Source organism: Spinacia oleracea, chromosome 6 (assembly GCF_020520425.1).
Source record: "Spinacia oleracea cultivar Varoflay chromosome 6, BTI_SOV_V1, whole genome shotgun sequence".
Classification (NCBI taxonomy): Eukaryota; Viridiplantae; Streptophyta; class Magnoliopsida; order Caryophyllales; family Amaranthaceae; genus Spinacia; species Spinacia oleracea.
The window spans coordinates 116,697,470-116,714,027 of NC_079492.1; the positions used below are offsets into that span (position 1 = coordinate 116,697,470).

The following is a 16,558-nucleotide window of genomic DNA, read 5'->3' on the forward strand; positions in this document are numbered from 1 at the left end:
GAGGAACAGAACCTTGCTAGACATGGTTAGGTCAATGATGGGTCAGGCCGAACTTCCAATAGAATTTTGGGGACATGCACTAAATACAGCTACACTCACTATAAATAGAGCTCCGTCTAAAGCTGTTGAAAAGACTCCATATGAGTTATGGTTTGGAAAGCCTCCAAATGTGTCTTTTCTTAAGATTTGGGGATGTGAAGTATACGTCAAACGATTAATTTCAGACAAACTTCATCCAAAATCTGACAAATGTATCCTTGTGGGCTATCCAAAGGAAACAAAGGGGTATTACTTCTACAATACATCTGAGAACAAGGTGTTTGTTGCTCGAGATGGTATCTTTTTGGAAAAGAATCACATTTCCAAAATGACAAGTGGGAGAAAAGTAGACCTCGAAGAAATTCGAGTCGAACAACAAACTCTAGAGAATGCTCAACATGACATTCAGGATGAAACTCAGAGATCTTTAGAAGTTTCTGGTGAGATTCATGGACAATCTAGAGATGTAACCCCGCGTAGATCGCAGAGATATAGATCTCAACCGGAAAGGTACTTAGGTATTTTGACGAACGAGAGCTATGATGTTCTATTACTTGAAAGTGATGAACCTGCGACTTACAAACAAGCTATGACGAGCCCTAGCTCCAAGCAATGGCAAGAAGCCATGCAATCTGAATTAGACTCCATGTCTGAAAACCAAGTTTGGGATTCGGTCGATTTGCCAGATGGCTACCAAGCCATTGGAAGCAAATGGGTTTTCAAACTGAAAAAGGACAAGGATGGGAAACTTGAAGTTTTCAAAGCTAGATTGGTTGCAAAAGGTTACAGGCAAGTCCACGGTGTGGATTACGATGAAACCTTTTCACCAGTTGCAATGCTAAAATCTATTCGGATAATGTTAGCAATCGCTGCATATTACGATTACGAAATATGGAAAATTGATGTCAAAACCGCTTTCTTAAACGGCGTTTTAACAGAAACTGTGTTTATGACACAGCCTGAGGGTTTTGAGGATCCAAAGAATGCTAAAAAGGTATGCAAGCTAAAGAAATCAATCTACGGATTGAAGCAGGCATCCAGGAGCTGGAATATACGTTTTGATGAAGCAGTGAGTGACTTTGGTTTCATCAAGAACGCACACGAATCTTGTGTATACAAGAAGGTCAGTGGGAGAAAAATTGCTTTTCTAGTATTATATGTCGACGACATATTACTTATCGGAAATGACATTCCTATGTTGAACTCTGTCAAGATTTGGCTTGGGAAATGTTTTTCGATGAAGGATCTAGGAGAAGCACAGTACATATTGGGCATCAAGATTTACAGAGATAGATCTAAAAAGATGATTGGACTTAGTCAAAACACTTATATCAATAAGGTGCTTGATAGGTTCAAGATGGCAGACTCCAAGCGAGGCTACCTACCCATGTCTCATGGAATGACTCTAAGCAAGACTCAGTGCCCAAAAACACTTGATGAGCGTAGACGAATGAATGGGATTCCATATGCATCATTGATTGGTTCAATAATGTATGCTATGATATGTACACGCCCGGATGTTGCGTACGCACTCAGTGCTACGAGAAGATACCAGTCAGACCCAGGAGAGGTACATTGGACTGCTGCCAAGAATATTCTGAAGTACCTGAAAAGGCACAAAGATGACTTCCTGGTCTATGGTGGAGATGATGAATTAATTGTTAAAGGCTATACGGACGTAAGTTTCCAAACCGACAAAGATGATTTCAGATCACAGTCTGGGTTTGTCTTCTGCCTCAACGGAGGTGCAGTAAGCTGGAAAAGTGCTAAGCAAACCACCATTGCGGATTCTACAACTGAAGCGGAGTACATTGCTGCACACGAAGAAGCAAAGGAAGCTATATGGCTAAGGAATTTCATAGGTGAACTTGGTGTAGTCCCCTCCATTAAAGGACCAATAGCCCTGTATTGTGATAATAACGGAGCTATTGCACAGGCAAAGGAGCCTAGACACCACCAAAGAGTCAAGCACGTACTTCGTAGATTTCACCTTCTACGAGAGTTCGTTGAAAGAAAAGAAGTCGAGATAAGCAAGATTGGAACTGATGACAACATATCAGATCCATTGACTAAACCTCGGCCGCAGGCGAAGCACAACTCGCACACTGCAGCTATGGGAATCAAGCATATTGGAGAAGGGCTTTGATGTCCTTATTTAATGTTTTAAAGTTTTAGAGTTTAATTCTTTGTAAAACATTATTGGTTAATCATTCACAATAAATGAATAGAATTCATTTTTCCATTTAATTTGTGGTTTATTAAATGATGAGTCCCTTCAAATTTGACGAAATATTCAAGATAGACTGTCAGGACCAGTCCCGTGACTAAGAAATGTCTATCAAATGAACTTGAATGTCAAAAGTTGAAAATGGTCCCTGGTCGGAGTTTTCTATAAAATTGGACGCATAGAAAACGTTAGACGACTGGAATGCAAGATGACTAGTAGTTCTGTTTCTTGAACTATGTGGACATGGCAATGTCGTAATCATTTGCATAGATACTTACTTTGGGAAGACTGGTATCGGACAGACCTATGAAACTTTACTGTAAGAGATGAAAATCTGTCATAAGTAAATTTCATTAAAATTATTAGACACTAAATCCTCAATACCTGAGTGATTTGAGATTACTTGTTTGAGAACTGGTTACTTTGACGTTGACCAACCGTCGCACCGTAAAAGGAGGCTGTAAAGGCAACACTCAGGTAATCACCTATCAAACGAAGTCTAATCTCAAGATCGCAAGATTGGGGTTGCCCTCCCATAAATCGGGATGAGATGCTTAAAAGTTGTACACGGCCACTCGGAGAGCTAGAAACTGTAAAATGCATGGCCGTGCTCAGATGAATCATAGGCTATGATTATCTGTTTTATTTGATCAGTTGAACTCTGAAACCGAGAAACACCTCTGGACATAATAAGGATGACAACTCTTACCTTATGTTCAAGAGCAAGCATCGAGCGACAAAGGAATTAGGTAATGCACACTTGTCCCTAAGGACAAGTGGGAGATTGAAGGAAATAGTGCCCTTGGTCCAAGTATGCATATAATATTAAGTCTAATAAATGCGGTTCAGTATTAATTAACAAGTTAATAATTCAGTGAGATCAAGTGAGCTGAATGCCTAGCTAGAGGCCGCTTCAGTTCAAGTGGAATTAATGATATTAATCCACAGCTTACTCTTGACTGAACCCGTAGGGTCACACAAATAGTACGTAAACGGATCAAGTATTTAATGGCATTAAATACTCCATCTATGGATATTCGGAATCGACGGATCTTGGTTTCAGTGGGAGCTGAGATCGTCACAAGTAAGAAATGAATACTCCGGAAACGATGATATTGCCGGAAACGGAAATATGGATCGTATCGGAAATATAAATATTATCCATGTCGTAGATGTTGCCGGAAACGGAAACATGGTACGTATCGGAAAATATTATTGGAAATGGAAATATTACCGGAATTGGAAATATTGCCGGAAACGGAAATATTGTCAGAATTGGAAATATTATCGGAATCGGAAAATAATTCCGGAAACGGAAATATTAAATATTTGTTCGAAACGGAAATTAATTCCGGAATCGGAAATATTAAATATTGTTCGTATCAGAAATGAATTTCGTAACCGGGAATTTAATCAGAAGCGCATCGTACGAATTAGCATCGGACGAGGCTTGCTAGACGAAGGCCCAACACGAAGCCAGGCCCGCGCCCAGCAAGCCGAGCGCCCAACACGAGAGGCCACAACCTCGCCAGGCCCAGCAAGGCTGCAGGGGCGCGCGGGCTGTATGCTCGTGGGCTGCGAGGCAGCGCGGGCTGCATGCTCGCGGGCTGCGAGGCAGCGCTCACTCGTGTGGGCCGCAAGGCCTGAGCGGGTGGTGCGATGCTCGTGGTCGTGTGACTCGTGTTCGTAACGAATCCTAATCCTATCGGAATTCGTGCATTGATTAAATCCTAATCCTAATAGATTAAATTTATTATTTAGAGTTCAAATAGGATTCTAATTAATAAATCCATATCCTAGTAGGATTATAATTCCTTTTCCATATCTCTATAAATAGGTGCCTAGGGTCACAATTTATAGATACAATTGAAGTATTCTAAAGGTAAGATTTTGAAGCAAAAATCAGCCAAACACTTGCAACCTGTTAGCCGAAAATCCTAGTAACCTTAAGGGCGATTCTAGTTGGTCAAGCTTAAGGCGGATCCGGACGTGCTGTGGACTATCTACGGAGGGACGAGACTTGGAGTCCTAAAGACTTGTTCTTGTTCGGTTCGGGCGCAGCTAGGGAGGGCACGCAACAAAGTGTATGCATCTGAGTTATGCGCGCTAAATGATTATGTGAATAATATGTTTCCTGGCTTTATGGTTTTTCCGCATGATTTATGTTTTGTCATATGTATCATAACCTAACAAAAGACACACCAGGAATGACACATGTCATCTCCTGGTGTGTTCTTAGATTTTTTTTAAAAAAAAATTAATTAAAGAATCTTTAAAATATGTAATTTTCTTATTTACAATTTCATGTGTATTATGGCAAAAATCTAACAAAATATATTATTGACGTGATCAAACGGCAGGCCGGGCCGGGCATGGGCACAAAAAATCAGCCCGGTATGTCGGGCCGGGCCGGGCCAAGATTCGGGCCGAAAATTTGTGCCCAAATCAGCTATTTTTCGGGCCTAAATTATCGGGCTTTTCGGGCCATTTTCAGGCCGGGCCAAATTTATAACTAAAAAGTGTAGTTTTGTGTTTCCCAAACCCGCCCAAAAAAATTAAATTTTTGGGTCATGAAAGGAAAATTTATATTTTTTATGATATTATTGTTTTTATAATATATGTAGTAAGTTGCTACTCCGTAAAAGCAAAGCAGTGTTTTAATTTTCATAAACCTTTTTAAAAAAAAAATTAATTATACCCTTAGCCTACATGCAATAGTTTTAAAAAAATAATTTTTTTTTATTATATCCATATCTAAACAAGCATTTTTTTTATTATTATTTTCTTCCATATAATGTAGCGAGTACGGGTATTGTTACAGTTATGGATATCATTCAATTTTAAAAGAGAACGGTTACCTGATAAAGGTATGATAAGTATTTTTTTGCCCAACATAAGTATTTTTGTCGAAACCCTAAACACCTAAGATTGCACTAATCACTTTATAATTCGAATAAAATAATAAATTTCTCTAATTTCCCAACAACCCATGATAAAATTTGATATGATTTTGTTGCATTAAAAATTATTTTAAATAAATTAGTCAGAATAGAGAAAAAAAATTATTTAGTCTCTTCCGTGCATTGCACGGGACCTAATCTAGTTACTACTAATATTATTAAGGTTTACTTTTATTTGTAATCAGTTAATTCTATATATAATCTCCATTACTTTTATAGTTTTATAAGATGCACTTTTATTCAAGCTACTTATTCACTTAAATTAGATATTAGAATATTACTTTAATAAAGATTATTTTACTATGGTTACTTTTGTATGTTAATAGTGTTACTTTAAATATTAGGCATGCACAATTACTACTAATATTATTAAGGATTTTTTTAATATTAATGATGTTACTTAATTTCCAATGTAAAAAAAAATTTAAAAAATGATGTCACTTAATTATAAACAATAGACACCATTACTATATTACTAAGTTAAAGCAAAAAATTCCACAAGTCCATTATATTAACTAGAATGTGCCTGTGCATAAGCATGGGATATACATAATATTGGAAATAAAAATAAAGGTACACAGTCAATTTTGAATGGATAATAGTTACAAATAGACCCTCTTAAAACCATATACTCTTAGTAAAATAATTAAACATTTCAAAATTCCAATTTTAAATTTCCTTTCTTGCCGATCTGTTTCCTCCAATAGTAGAATTTTCTTCCCATCTCACTCTCAAAATCCGATGTAACTACGATATCACCATTCTCTAGCTCGAAAACATGTAGCATGAAAGTGAAATAATTCATTAAACACTCCGTCAGTTGTCCTCCAAAATGATGTCTACAAATTTCTAATTATGAATAAAATTTTGGGTCAATATATGTTGAAATATAAATATAATATATTTGCAAAATTTTGAACATTTACTTACATGGTTTAAAATTCTTTAATATCCGGAACTTTAAAATCGACGATCGTCTCAGCATGTTGTCTAGAAAGTGTAATACACATTGCACTTGTGCCATCAACAATTCTTATATTTAGTCTTATTATGTTATTACAAATATAACACAAATATTGCAATAAATTGTAGTTTCTTATAAATTTTACCGTGAAAAAAGTTTAAATACCTTTGCTTACTAAAGTAAGGGTGACATTAATTCACTCCAACAAAAGCCGAGTTAAGCAATCGATTAAAACACCTAACCAACATCACACATCGGAAATATCAAAAGTAATCCCTACCAATGCTAAACTTGAAGGATGTATTAGTAGTACGTCAGATTGAGGGTTAGATTACCCAAAAGCAAAGGCTAAAAATATCAAAGGGACCTCTTGCCTAACTTGCTAATACTTCATATATTTTAGTTACAAGCTATTCTATCTACTTAGAATTTCAGTCACATATACTCCTTCCGCTAGAAGGAATTACTTAAATTATAAAACATGTATGAAGAAAATGAAGAGGAAAAATAATGCATGGAAACATTGCGATATAAATATATATGTAAACAATATTTCTAGACAGATCACACGTTTGGATTGCTTCCATACTCGTGCTCGTAATGCAATCCTTATTTATAGTAATTGATAATCACGGGTGTAAAACTACGATCAAATTAAATATGTATTTTCAAATAAGGAAAAAAGTACCTCTTATCAAATAACACAATTCCTTTTCGTCAATTTCTCCAACTACAAAGTATTGTTCAGACACCTCTCCTCAACTGGCGATTGTCAAATATGAAAATAAGGAAACTATACATTAATATTGATTATAAAAATGAGCATTACATGACAAATAGAGCAAATAAAGAGACTACGTGAGCATCATTTAACTACATACGGATTACGGAGTAGACAACATGCATATACCATTTTTTTAGTACTACATATACCTATAGAACTGTTTAGAAATTAGGACTTTCATGAAATATCACCAATAACATTTGAAGCTTATTCATAATTAAATAGAATTTATAATGCTTCTATTTAGGGTTTGTGGTTATCCAGGAATAACAGGATTTTCATGAACATTAAGGATAATTTTAATATACTCCCTCTGACCCCACAATTATTATATTGTCTCTCTCTTCTCACTGATTTTTTGTCCCCACACCCTCTCTCATTCAATTAAAAAAATACCCCACTAACTCCCATCAAATCTACTTTTTTAATAAAATAACAATTGATAACCAAACAACTCCGTATTTATTTAAGAGATACACTTAGTCGGGCACGGGTATTAAGAAAAAGAATTGAATGAAATAAAGTAATAAAACAAGTGGGGTGGGGTAGATATTTTAATAAGTAAAACAAGTGGGGACCATGCCATTTTAGGGGATTGGGGTGGAGGTGGGGTGTAAAAATATTATTTAATTAGATGGTAGGATTGATAAGTTACTAAAAATGGCAAGTGTATCTCTTAAATAAATACGGCCGGAAAAGGCAAGTATATCCTTAAATAAATACATAGGGAGTATCACCTAAAACTTTGTGCAAAGGTAAGTGTAACGGCTACTATTTTGGGACGGAGGGAGTAGTTCTTACTCTTATCACAAAGGGAATGAATCAACATCAAATTTTAATCAAACAACCTTTGCCTAACTTACGCTTTCTTCATCCACTGTAACCACCAGGGTTTTTAGAGCTATACTTACTGGAAAAGAAATGGAAGCTACAAGTGAGCTTGTTCAGATCGATGGTTCGTGAAAGAAGCAAACTCGAATTACTGGTATGGGTTAGTATCTTGAATATCAACTTTCTTCCACATATAGGGTCTTAATTAAGAGGGGCACAAGCTACTAAGAATAGCGGAGTCGGCTCTACAAGCGAAATCGCTCGCATGTTTATTTTCAATGCGTTACAATTTGAAGGAGATTCGATCCTTGGGTAATACCATGCATTGGGGTAGCATCCACAAGATAAATCGACAACAGATTCAAATGGCACATGATCTGGTATATGCTAGTTATGTCCCTGCTTACAGGAGAAGCTCCAACTTGAAGGCGGTGAAAAGAATGAAGAATGGTGTCATATGTCTAGTAGGATGTACAGGAGTACCATACTCCTCAATGCATGATCATAGAATGATTTGTATTTTTGTCCTATGTACAACTGCTATGTACAGTTTGCTTATTTTGTTTGTCCATGCTATAGGTTTTAGTTATACCTTACTTAGTACTTCTTCTGTATTTCTTTAAGGATACACATGTTTTTTCCGGTCGTATTTATTTAAGAGATACACATGCCATTTTTATTAATTTATTAACCCACTATCTAATTAAATAGTCTATCTACACCTCCACCCCCCTCCCCCCGACCCCCTAAAATGACATGGGCCTCACTTGTTTTACTTATTAAAATATCTACCCAACCCCACTTGTTTTATTACTTTATTTCATTTAATTTTTCTTCTTAATACCCGTGCTCGACCAAGTGTATCCCTTAAATAAATACGGAGGGAGTATATATAGAAAGACATGGAGGCTGCGCAGCTTTGCAAGATTACAAACAAATATCGCACTGAAATATAGAAACCAAGCCTTGTGATTAAGGAAAACAAAACCAAACAACTTGAGCCTTCAAATTCTTTAAGTAACGTAGAAAACGTTCGGATATAACTTTCAATGTAGTAGGCTGTTAACCATTTGTTTAAACAAGCATAGCGTTGTTTGAACTTACAAATATGTAATTCAAATATTACAGAAAATACATGTTAAATTAAAGACATTTGAAGAAATGAAATCATTAAGAATAGTACTAGTGCATGAGTGCTTAATATCCAATAATAATCGAACTAACATCGACTAGTAATAGTTAAGCCTTCAAATTTAAGGAAGGTGTAAGTTATTAATTGTTACGGCGGCAATTCCTCCTGACTTGGCCTTGGGTGCCAGTAAGGACTCCAACTCTACCAAGCCTGACCATAGCACCACCAAATTGGTAGTCAAAGTCCCCTTCCTTATAAGCCAGCCTATTTACAGTATCCCTGGTAATTGAGTCGCTTTCAATACGTTGATCAATTTCAAGTACACCTTGGCCTTGCTTAATTGCCTTGTAGTAACCATTGTCAACCTTCAATACACTTCCTGGAGTTTGGTCGGCGAAAACAAAGTTGTTGGATCCAGATTTAGGGCATGTGTTTCTGAAGGCAATTAGGGTGTTTTTGTTTATGGATGGGTCTTCTTTACCAGTGTTCTGGTAATTGTACAGCCTGTCTAGGAATTTGCTACAGTGAATAACTCCAACGGTGTGACCTCCACCTGTACGTACGTTTGAGAATATTATGGAACGAACTAAAAGAAAAGTGCATGTTAATTAAGAACATTATGTAACAGAGTTAGGAGTATGGCATAATTGTACCCAAGAGGAGGACGAAATCATCAGCACTCAATCCCCAGCTTCCGAATAGTTTGACTGCAGCCCAAACTGGGATGTTGGTTTTAGGAAGCCCATTTTCGGCTTCTGATGCACTTGAAGTGAATCCATCTCTTCTTCCGGTTTCAACTTCGTACCACTTTCCTTCAGCCTGAAAGTATCGATCATATGTACGTTCCACATTATATTTGTGTGAATTTTTTCATATAAAACTTGTAATCAAACTGTATGTAATAAATCATACCAAGACAACTGCAACTCTGGTTGCAATGGCGATGATATCCGCGCAAGAGACAAGTCCTGGACACAATTGCTCCAATCTTGTCTTGATAGCATCGATAAGCTCATAACCTCTAACGCTGCCGTTTGAGGGTGCAACTTTCTCTGAGCCACTTCCATCCAACAAAATGGAAGCATCACATCCCTTTTCCATTACAAACAAATTAGCACTTGTTAATATATAATCAGAAAATGTAATAATCAATATGCATATGTACTATTCACTAAATTACGTACTCTAATAGCACAATCATGAAACTGCATTCGGAGAAGAGCAGCAACAAGGGTTCTATCATTTTGGAATGCTTTATAAACTATCTCGAAAATAACACTCTCGACGTTTGTCGAACATTTTCCATTGTAGAACCCTTGCTTCAGCTGACCATAAGACTGACCGACCAGGGTCATGCAGAGAAGAACAATGGCTAGTGTCGTTGTGGAAGAAGAAATTGCTCTAGCCTTAGCCATTTTGTGCTACTATTGTATTTATTTTTTGTTTTTGTTTTTGTTGATATGACATACAAGAAATGGAGACTCGTATTTATAGCACAACTATATGCTTCAATGCACAACCAAGTTGTTTAGTACACATGTATGCACGAAGTGTGCCCAACGATCGACGTGCACACTTTGATGTTATATTTTTTATTTTTTTAATTTGACAAATGATAACGACTTACAATGAGATATTAAAGGTTAATCTTAATTTTATTAGTCCTAAAATTGCGAAAAAATAATACGAAAGATGGTTGCCTATGGTTGATAAATTATTTGGATTGAATGTTTCTGTGTAGGTAATGTCTACCACTATGTAATTTAGTTGACTAGCCTTGGCCTAAAACCATGTCCAGCGGTTAACTCAAGATTAAAGATTTGATTTGCATAATGTAGTTTAATGGTAATGTAGTCCCTGTTAGTTAGGGATGACAATAACATGTTCATGTTTTGTAAAAATAGATCAACTCTTACGTATAGTCATTTTCATATAATATAGAAATAAAATAAAAAATAACTAAAAAAATAGGTTGAAAAAAACAATTTGCAACAAGAATTATTTTATTGCGTCATCTGTTTAAATTTTTTTTTTCGGAGGCCTCCAATAATGAACAACTAATTAAACAATATTGGTTGTTCCATACATAGATAGAGTACAACTAGTTGTATATTTAAAATGGTTGTCGTTAGGGATGTCAGTGGGGCGGGTTTCGTGGGAGACCCGCCCCGCATCCGCCCCAAGTAGGCGGGGATGGAGGTAGGTTTGGCGGGTGATGGGGCGGGGATGGGTATAAAAATCGTACCTGTCATGGGTGATGGGGCGGGTGTGGATTTTGTGTTGAACCCGCCCCATCCCCGCCCGCTCCGCCCCATCCCCACTCTCCCCGCTTCATACCCGCCATGAGTGATGGGGTAAGTGTGAATTTATTTGCATGTCTAAGAGATAATATGAATTTAGGTGAGATTTTTAAGTTTTTTGTTTGGATATTTTTGTTATGACGGGTATTTTTTTTTACTATATATGTTATTTTAGTCATAAGATTTTTTTTTCTTCCTAAAATTAACTTTCATTACTCCGTATATATGACAAATATTTGCTAAATAAGAAAAATTAGGCGGGTATTGGCGCGGGTATGGGGCGGGGATAAGAAGGGGATGGATACCCAGTTGGGTGGTAGGGCGGGGATGGATTTTAGTTTGTACCCGTTGGGGCGGGGATGGGGATGGATTTTGTACCCGCCATGGGTGATGGGGCGGGGATGGGGATGAAAATTTTAGGTGGGGATGGGAATGGAGGGACCTACATCCGCATCCGCCCCGCCCATTGACATCCCTAGTTGTCGTTTAACTTTGTCAACTTCAACAATATTTTTGTCACTGATATAGTGATATACACTAGGAGTACGCGTGGAATGTATAAGAAAACACATTATCATATTTAACTAGTTTTTAGGCCCGGGCGATGCATCGGGTTACTGCATTAGTAACATTTATATTATTCTTACTTGTATTTAAAAATATTATTAATCAGTTCCTTTTTATTACATTTATTAGTATATTTTTTTACAATGATAGCATGCAATGTGTTATAGCTCGATAGTAAACACTTCAGTGTTTAAACGTGAGGTCGCGGGTTCGAGTCTTATACATGCTACATTTTGAAATATATGAAGATTACGTGAAATGAAATAATCACAAGCAGAGCGCCACGTGGCACATAAACTTCTTTTGAAACGCGTTTTAATATATAGTATAGATAGATCTTATTAAAACTGTTATAATTGAGTACGATAACCGTTACATAAAACCGTTGTAATTTATTAGTACGAAATATTAGTACGAAAACCGTTATAAAACCGTTATAATTTATTAGTACGAAATATTATACTATATCTGTTTTAAAATGATCTTTACAGTAACTATTTTCATAAATATTAAGACAAAGTAGAAAAATTGTATAAAAATTAGGTGGATATAATAAAATATAGATAAAGTATGGTAAATGGGAGGTGAGTGAGTGTAAGAAAAAAATGAATAAAGTAAGAGAAAGTGAGTAGATAGTTGTAAATGTTATTGGGTAAGAGGGATAAGATAGTAAATTTTCATTACCAAAAATAGAATAAAGCAAAGTGTAAATAATATTATGAAACAGACTAAAATGAAAAGTGTAAACATCATTTTGAAACGGAAGTGTACAATAAGATAGTATATGTTAATTACAAATTCTTATTTACACATGGTATATGTTTTGGGCAAATTCGACTCAGAGACGAACTTGCCTTGATGAAGGTGCTAACAATCGATTGAGCTAGATAATTGAGAATGGTGAGGGCAAGTTGTAATAGCATAAGATAATCGTAGGTTTATTGCTTGAAAATCATGTATGTAAAATAGACAAGACTAAGCCATTTTATAGGCATTTACAACAAGAGTGTAACGTTTATGCTTAATTGCTCATAATTAGATAATAAATGCGTAACGAAGGCCGGCTTCATCAAGGGTTTGTAACGTTCGTTTTGAGCCCAGCAGTTGGGAATACCGCTCGAATAATGTCACCTTGCGTCTTGTTGGCAGCCACGTATGCAATGCTTGCCATGTATGCCCATGTCACCAAGAGGGTATTTTCCCCCCTAACAATTGTCCCCAAACCCATTTTGAATTTATTCCGGGAAGTTCAAAAAGGAAAAATGGGTTTCACGGAGGAAAAATGGAAACCGCCTCTTAACCTCCCCAACACTGACGGCGTTAGAGTCATGATGACTTTTGCCTTGGAGAAGCCAACCGTCCATCTGCGCCAATAAATAAGACTGCGCTTCCAACCATCCGCAATCACTTCTGCAATCTCTCTCTTCTCTTTCCCAGAAAAAACGATCGGCGCTCTTTCTCTCTCCTTTTTTCAGGTAACTGCTCGGCTTCCATGTTCTTCTTTCCTTCCTTCTTTCTTCGATTTTCTCTATGTCGCAACGAATGGGAACGAAATCCACCCGCGCGAAGCACAAGAGAGTAGTGGTGGAGTGCGATCTGGTTGAGGGGCCAATTTTCAGCCCTACCCACATTCTGGACAGAAAGAATGCTCGGCCGGCCACTTGGGGGAAGCAGGATGTGGAGGCGCTCAGGGAGGAGTGTGGTTTTCCTCCGTCGGCGGTAATTCGTTTGCCGCAGCCCGAAGAACGGGCCGATTGGGTATCGGACGGCTGGGTGTGCTTCTACGAGTATCCCTTCAGAATTGGGTATACTTATCCCTTCTCGCCACTGGTGCGAGGAGTTCTAAGGGCACTGGCGGTGCCGCCGGCGCAACTGATGCCGCAGGTCTGGAGGGTAATTCACTTGGTCGACCATCTGGCCGGCAAACTAGACATGGAGTTCCGGGTTGAGGACCTTGTGTACACCTACAAGGTCCAAAATTATGGGGCTGGTAGGTACTTGCTGCATGTCAAGGACGACAGGGAGGCCCTTCTTTGTGCGGATAAGTCGAACGACCGCGGGTGGATGGGTCGGTTCTTTTTTGTGGAGTTGGCTAGTTTAGGGCCCGACTCCGACTTCTTGACGGGGGAGTGGATGGCTAGAGGTATTTTGTTTGTTTTTTGGCATTTTTTGGTGTTTTTTGGGCTTATTGATTTGACTTTGTCTCACTTTTGTGTTTTTGTAGGTGCATCTTTCGACACAGTTGGTGTCGGTGCCGAAGCCATAGAAAAGACTGCTGTGCTGTTGGGGGTCCCTCTAAAGGACAGAGCTTTCATCGGCCTCAAAACGCGAAGAGCCTTCTCAAGAAGAAGTAGTTTCTGAACCTGCGAACATGTCGACATCAACGGGTAAACATGGATTAGGGTTAGTTTACATTTTGTTTCGGGTTCGTCGCCCTTTTTAATACAAAATACAAATTACAACTGCTGTGACGAGACTGAGTCGTCGAATAAATGCTGTCAACAGGTACTGGCCCGTCGACACGCTCTGGCAAGGCCCCATCTGCGGATGCATTGCTGAGGAAGAGGCTGGAGTCACTGGGAAGTATGTCTCGACCCAAACCTATTACTGTGTTGTCACCACCGAAGCCGCCAAAGGCTTCAACTGACGCCACGGTGACGGGGGAGACTAGCTCGCTTCTGCCTGCTGAGAAAAAGCTGCCGCCTCCATCTCGGAAGAGGAAGCTTGCAGTGGAGTTCCCTGACGACTATGGGTCAGCAGATGCGCCACGGGTTCAGCTTTGGCCCGAAGTCGACCGCCTCTGGATGCCGTCAAGCCGGGAGCGCCAGGAATCTTTGTCCCCAGTAGCTGCAACTGTCGAGAGAGTCTCGGATGCATGGAGGGTATGTGTTTTCTTTTTCTTTTTCTTTTCTTCGCCTCCTCCATCCTCATCTCGTCATTTTAGTGACTTTAAATATTTTTCTTTCGTACAGGCCCTGCAATCTGCTCTAGCCACACGTCATAATGTCATCATGTTAGAAGATCAAATAGTAAAACTGAAAAATGACATGAAGAAGGCAAAGTAGGAAGTTGGCCGTCTTGGCGGTGTGGCCAAGGAGGCGACGACAAGAGCTGAGGCGCTGCAGGTGAGCCAAGAGAAAGGGGCTGCTGAGGTCGCACAGTTGAACGCCGAGAAGGAGACTCTGGTTGCTGAGGTCGACGAGCTGAAAACGTCTCTCTCCAAAGTCAAGGCGAGGATTTACGAGTGTGCTGGTTACTACACTTGGAAAATGAAGGCCGAGATGATGGAGGAGTTCAAGGCGGGCAAACATGCGAACTGGACTCCTGACGAAGACATTGCTCAGTTCAACACTGCATTCCCCGAGGACTATATCCCCCATGGTGTCGTTAGCGATGAAGAAGACGTTGAGGAGGGTGCACCTGCAACCAGCCCCAATGTCGAGACGATGGCGGCACCAGGCGATGGCGAACAAGGGGAGAATGCAGGCCCAACAGACCATCAGGAGTAGTTCTGTCCCCCCCCCCCCCCTCTCAAAAAATTTAAAATTTTAATTTTTGTGTTTTGTTAAATAATGGCTTGTTTTAAACAATATTTTGTGTGTTCGGCCTTTGGGAAGGTAAAAATATTTGTGGCTGTGTTTCGCCTTGAAGGCGGCAGTCCTTTGTGTGTGTTTTTGGCTTGTCCAAGGGGGCAAGTCATGTAAATATTTGTGGACTTTTTAATTTTAAGTTGAGTTTGTGTGAACTGCTTGCGTGTTTGGAAAATGTGTTTGGGTTTGGTGTTTTGTTTTGCAGGTTGGGCACATACCTCGAGTTCGACTTTGGTGACGCCTCCAGCCTGTCAAAGGGGAACCTGCAAGAAATGTATGTTGTAGAAAATGTAAATCTGTATTCCATTATGTATGTAGTGTACATTGTAGTGTACCAAGCGTTTTTGTAATGGCCTAAATTGTGTTTTGTATTGTGTAAGACTTGTAATATGTAATGTATACAATCATGTTTGAATAAAATTAACAATATTTCCTACTACTTTGTTTCTTTGATCATTTGCACTCAGTTTCGAATGTTGTTTTCCTGTATGTTGTGTTGTACACTTCGCATCGTCTTTTCTTTTCTTGTCGAATCCATCATCATGTGGGCATTATACTGTCAACATAACAGAGCATGAGGATTGGCCGTTGGTGGAGCCAACGGCCCTCCGATGCCTAAGTCAGTATAGAGCGACATGAAGATGAGAGGGAATTACGACAAGAAGAAAAAAGAAAAGGAAGGTTAAAGAGAGGTACTGGACCAAGTCTTAGCCGAAATGCTTTATGTTTTTTATTCCTTCTAAGTGTACACTTCGTGTCGTTGTCACAATTATTGTCTGCAAAACAGAACGATGGCGTGAGGATTGGCCGTTGGTGGAGCCAACGGCCCTCCGATGCCTAAGTCAGTAAGGATAATAATATGTGGAGAGAAAAAGAAGTAAAAAAGATAGAGGAAAGGGACTTAACTTTTGTTACTTGTGAGTGTATACTTTCCGAGATGATCTCGGTTTTGTGATACATTGTGCCCTCTCCACTTCGGAGCGTCGTCACAGTGACGGCGAACGCTAGTACGCCTGTGTGTTAGGAAAGACTAAAAAGCAAGAAAAAGAGCTTGAGTGTTCAGAAATGAAACAGTTTTAGGTGTGTTGCATTCTAACTTCATGGAATGGATGTGCCGTCTCTATCAACCAACTCGTACGCACCATGACCTGTTCGTCTCACGAT

General features: G+C 38.7%; 1 protein-coding gene across 1 annotated transcript; it reads right to left on the bottom strand.

The window, feature by feature from the left end:
- Nucleotides 1-8,792: 8,792 nt before the first annotated feature.
- On the bottom strand, nt 8,793-10,386 carry LOC110800241 (peroxidase 57-like). The gene is made up of 4 exons (XM_022005543.2): nt 10,122-10,386; nt 9,850-10,029; nt 9,591-9,756; nt 8,793-9,490 (listed from the first exon to the last, which is right to left on the bottom strand). Exons 1-4 carry the CDS (start codon nt 10,350-10,352, stop codon nt 9,078-9,080), a joined length of 990 nt encoding a protein of 329 aa, XP_021861235.1. The 5' UTR covers nt 10,353-10,386; the 3' UTR covers nt 8,793-9,077.
- Nucleotides 10,387-16,558: the final 6,172 nt, after the last annotated feature.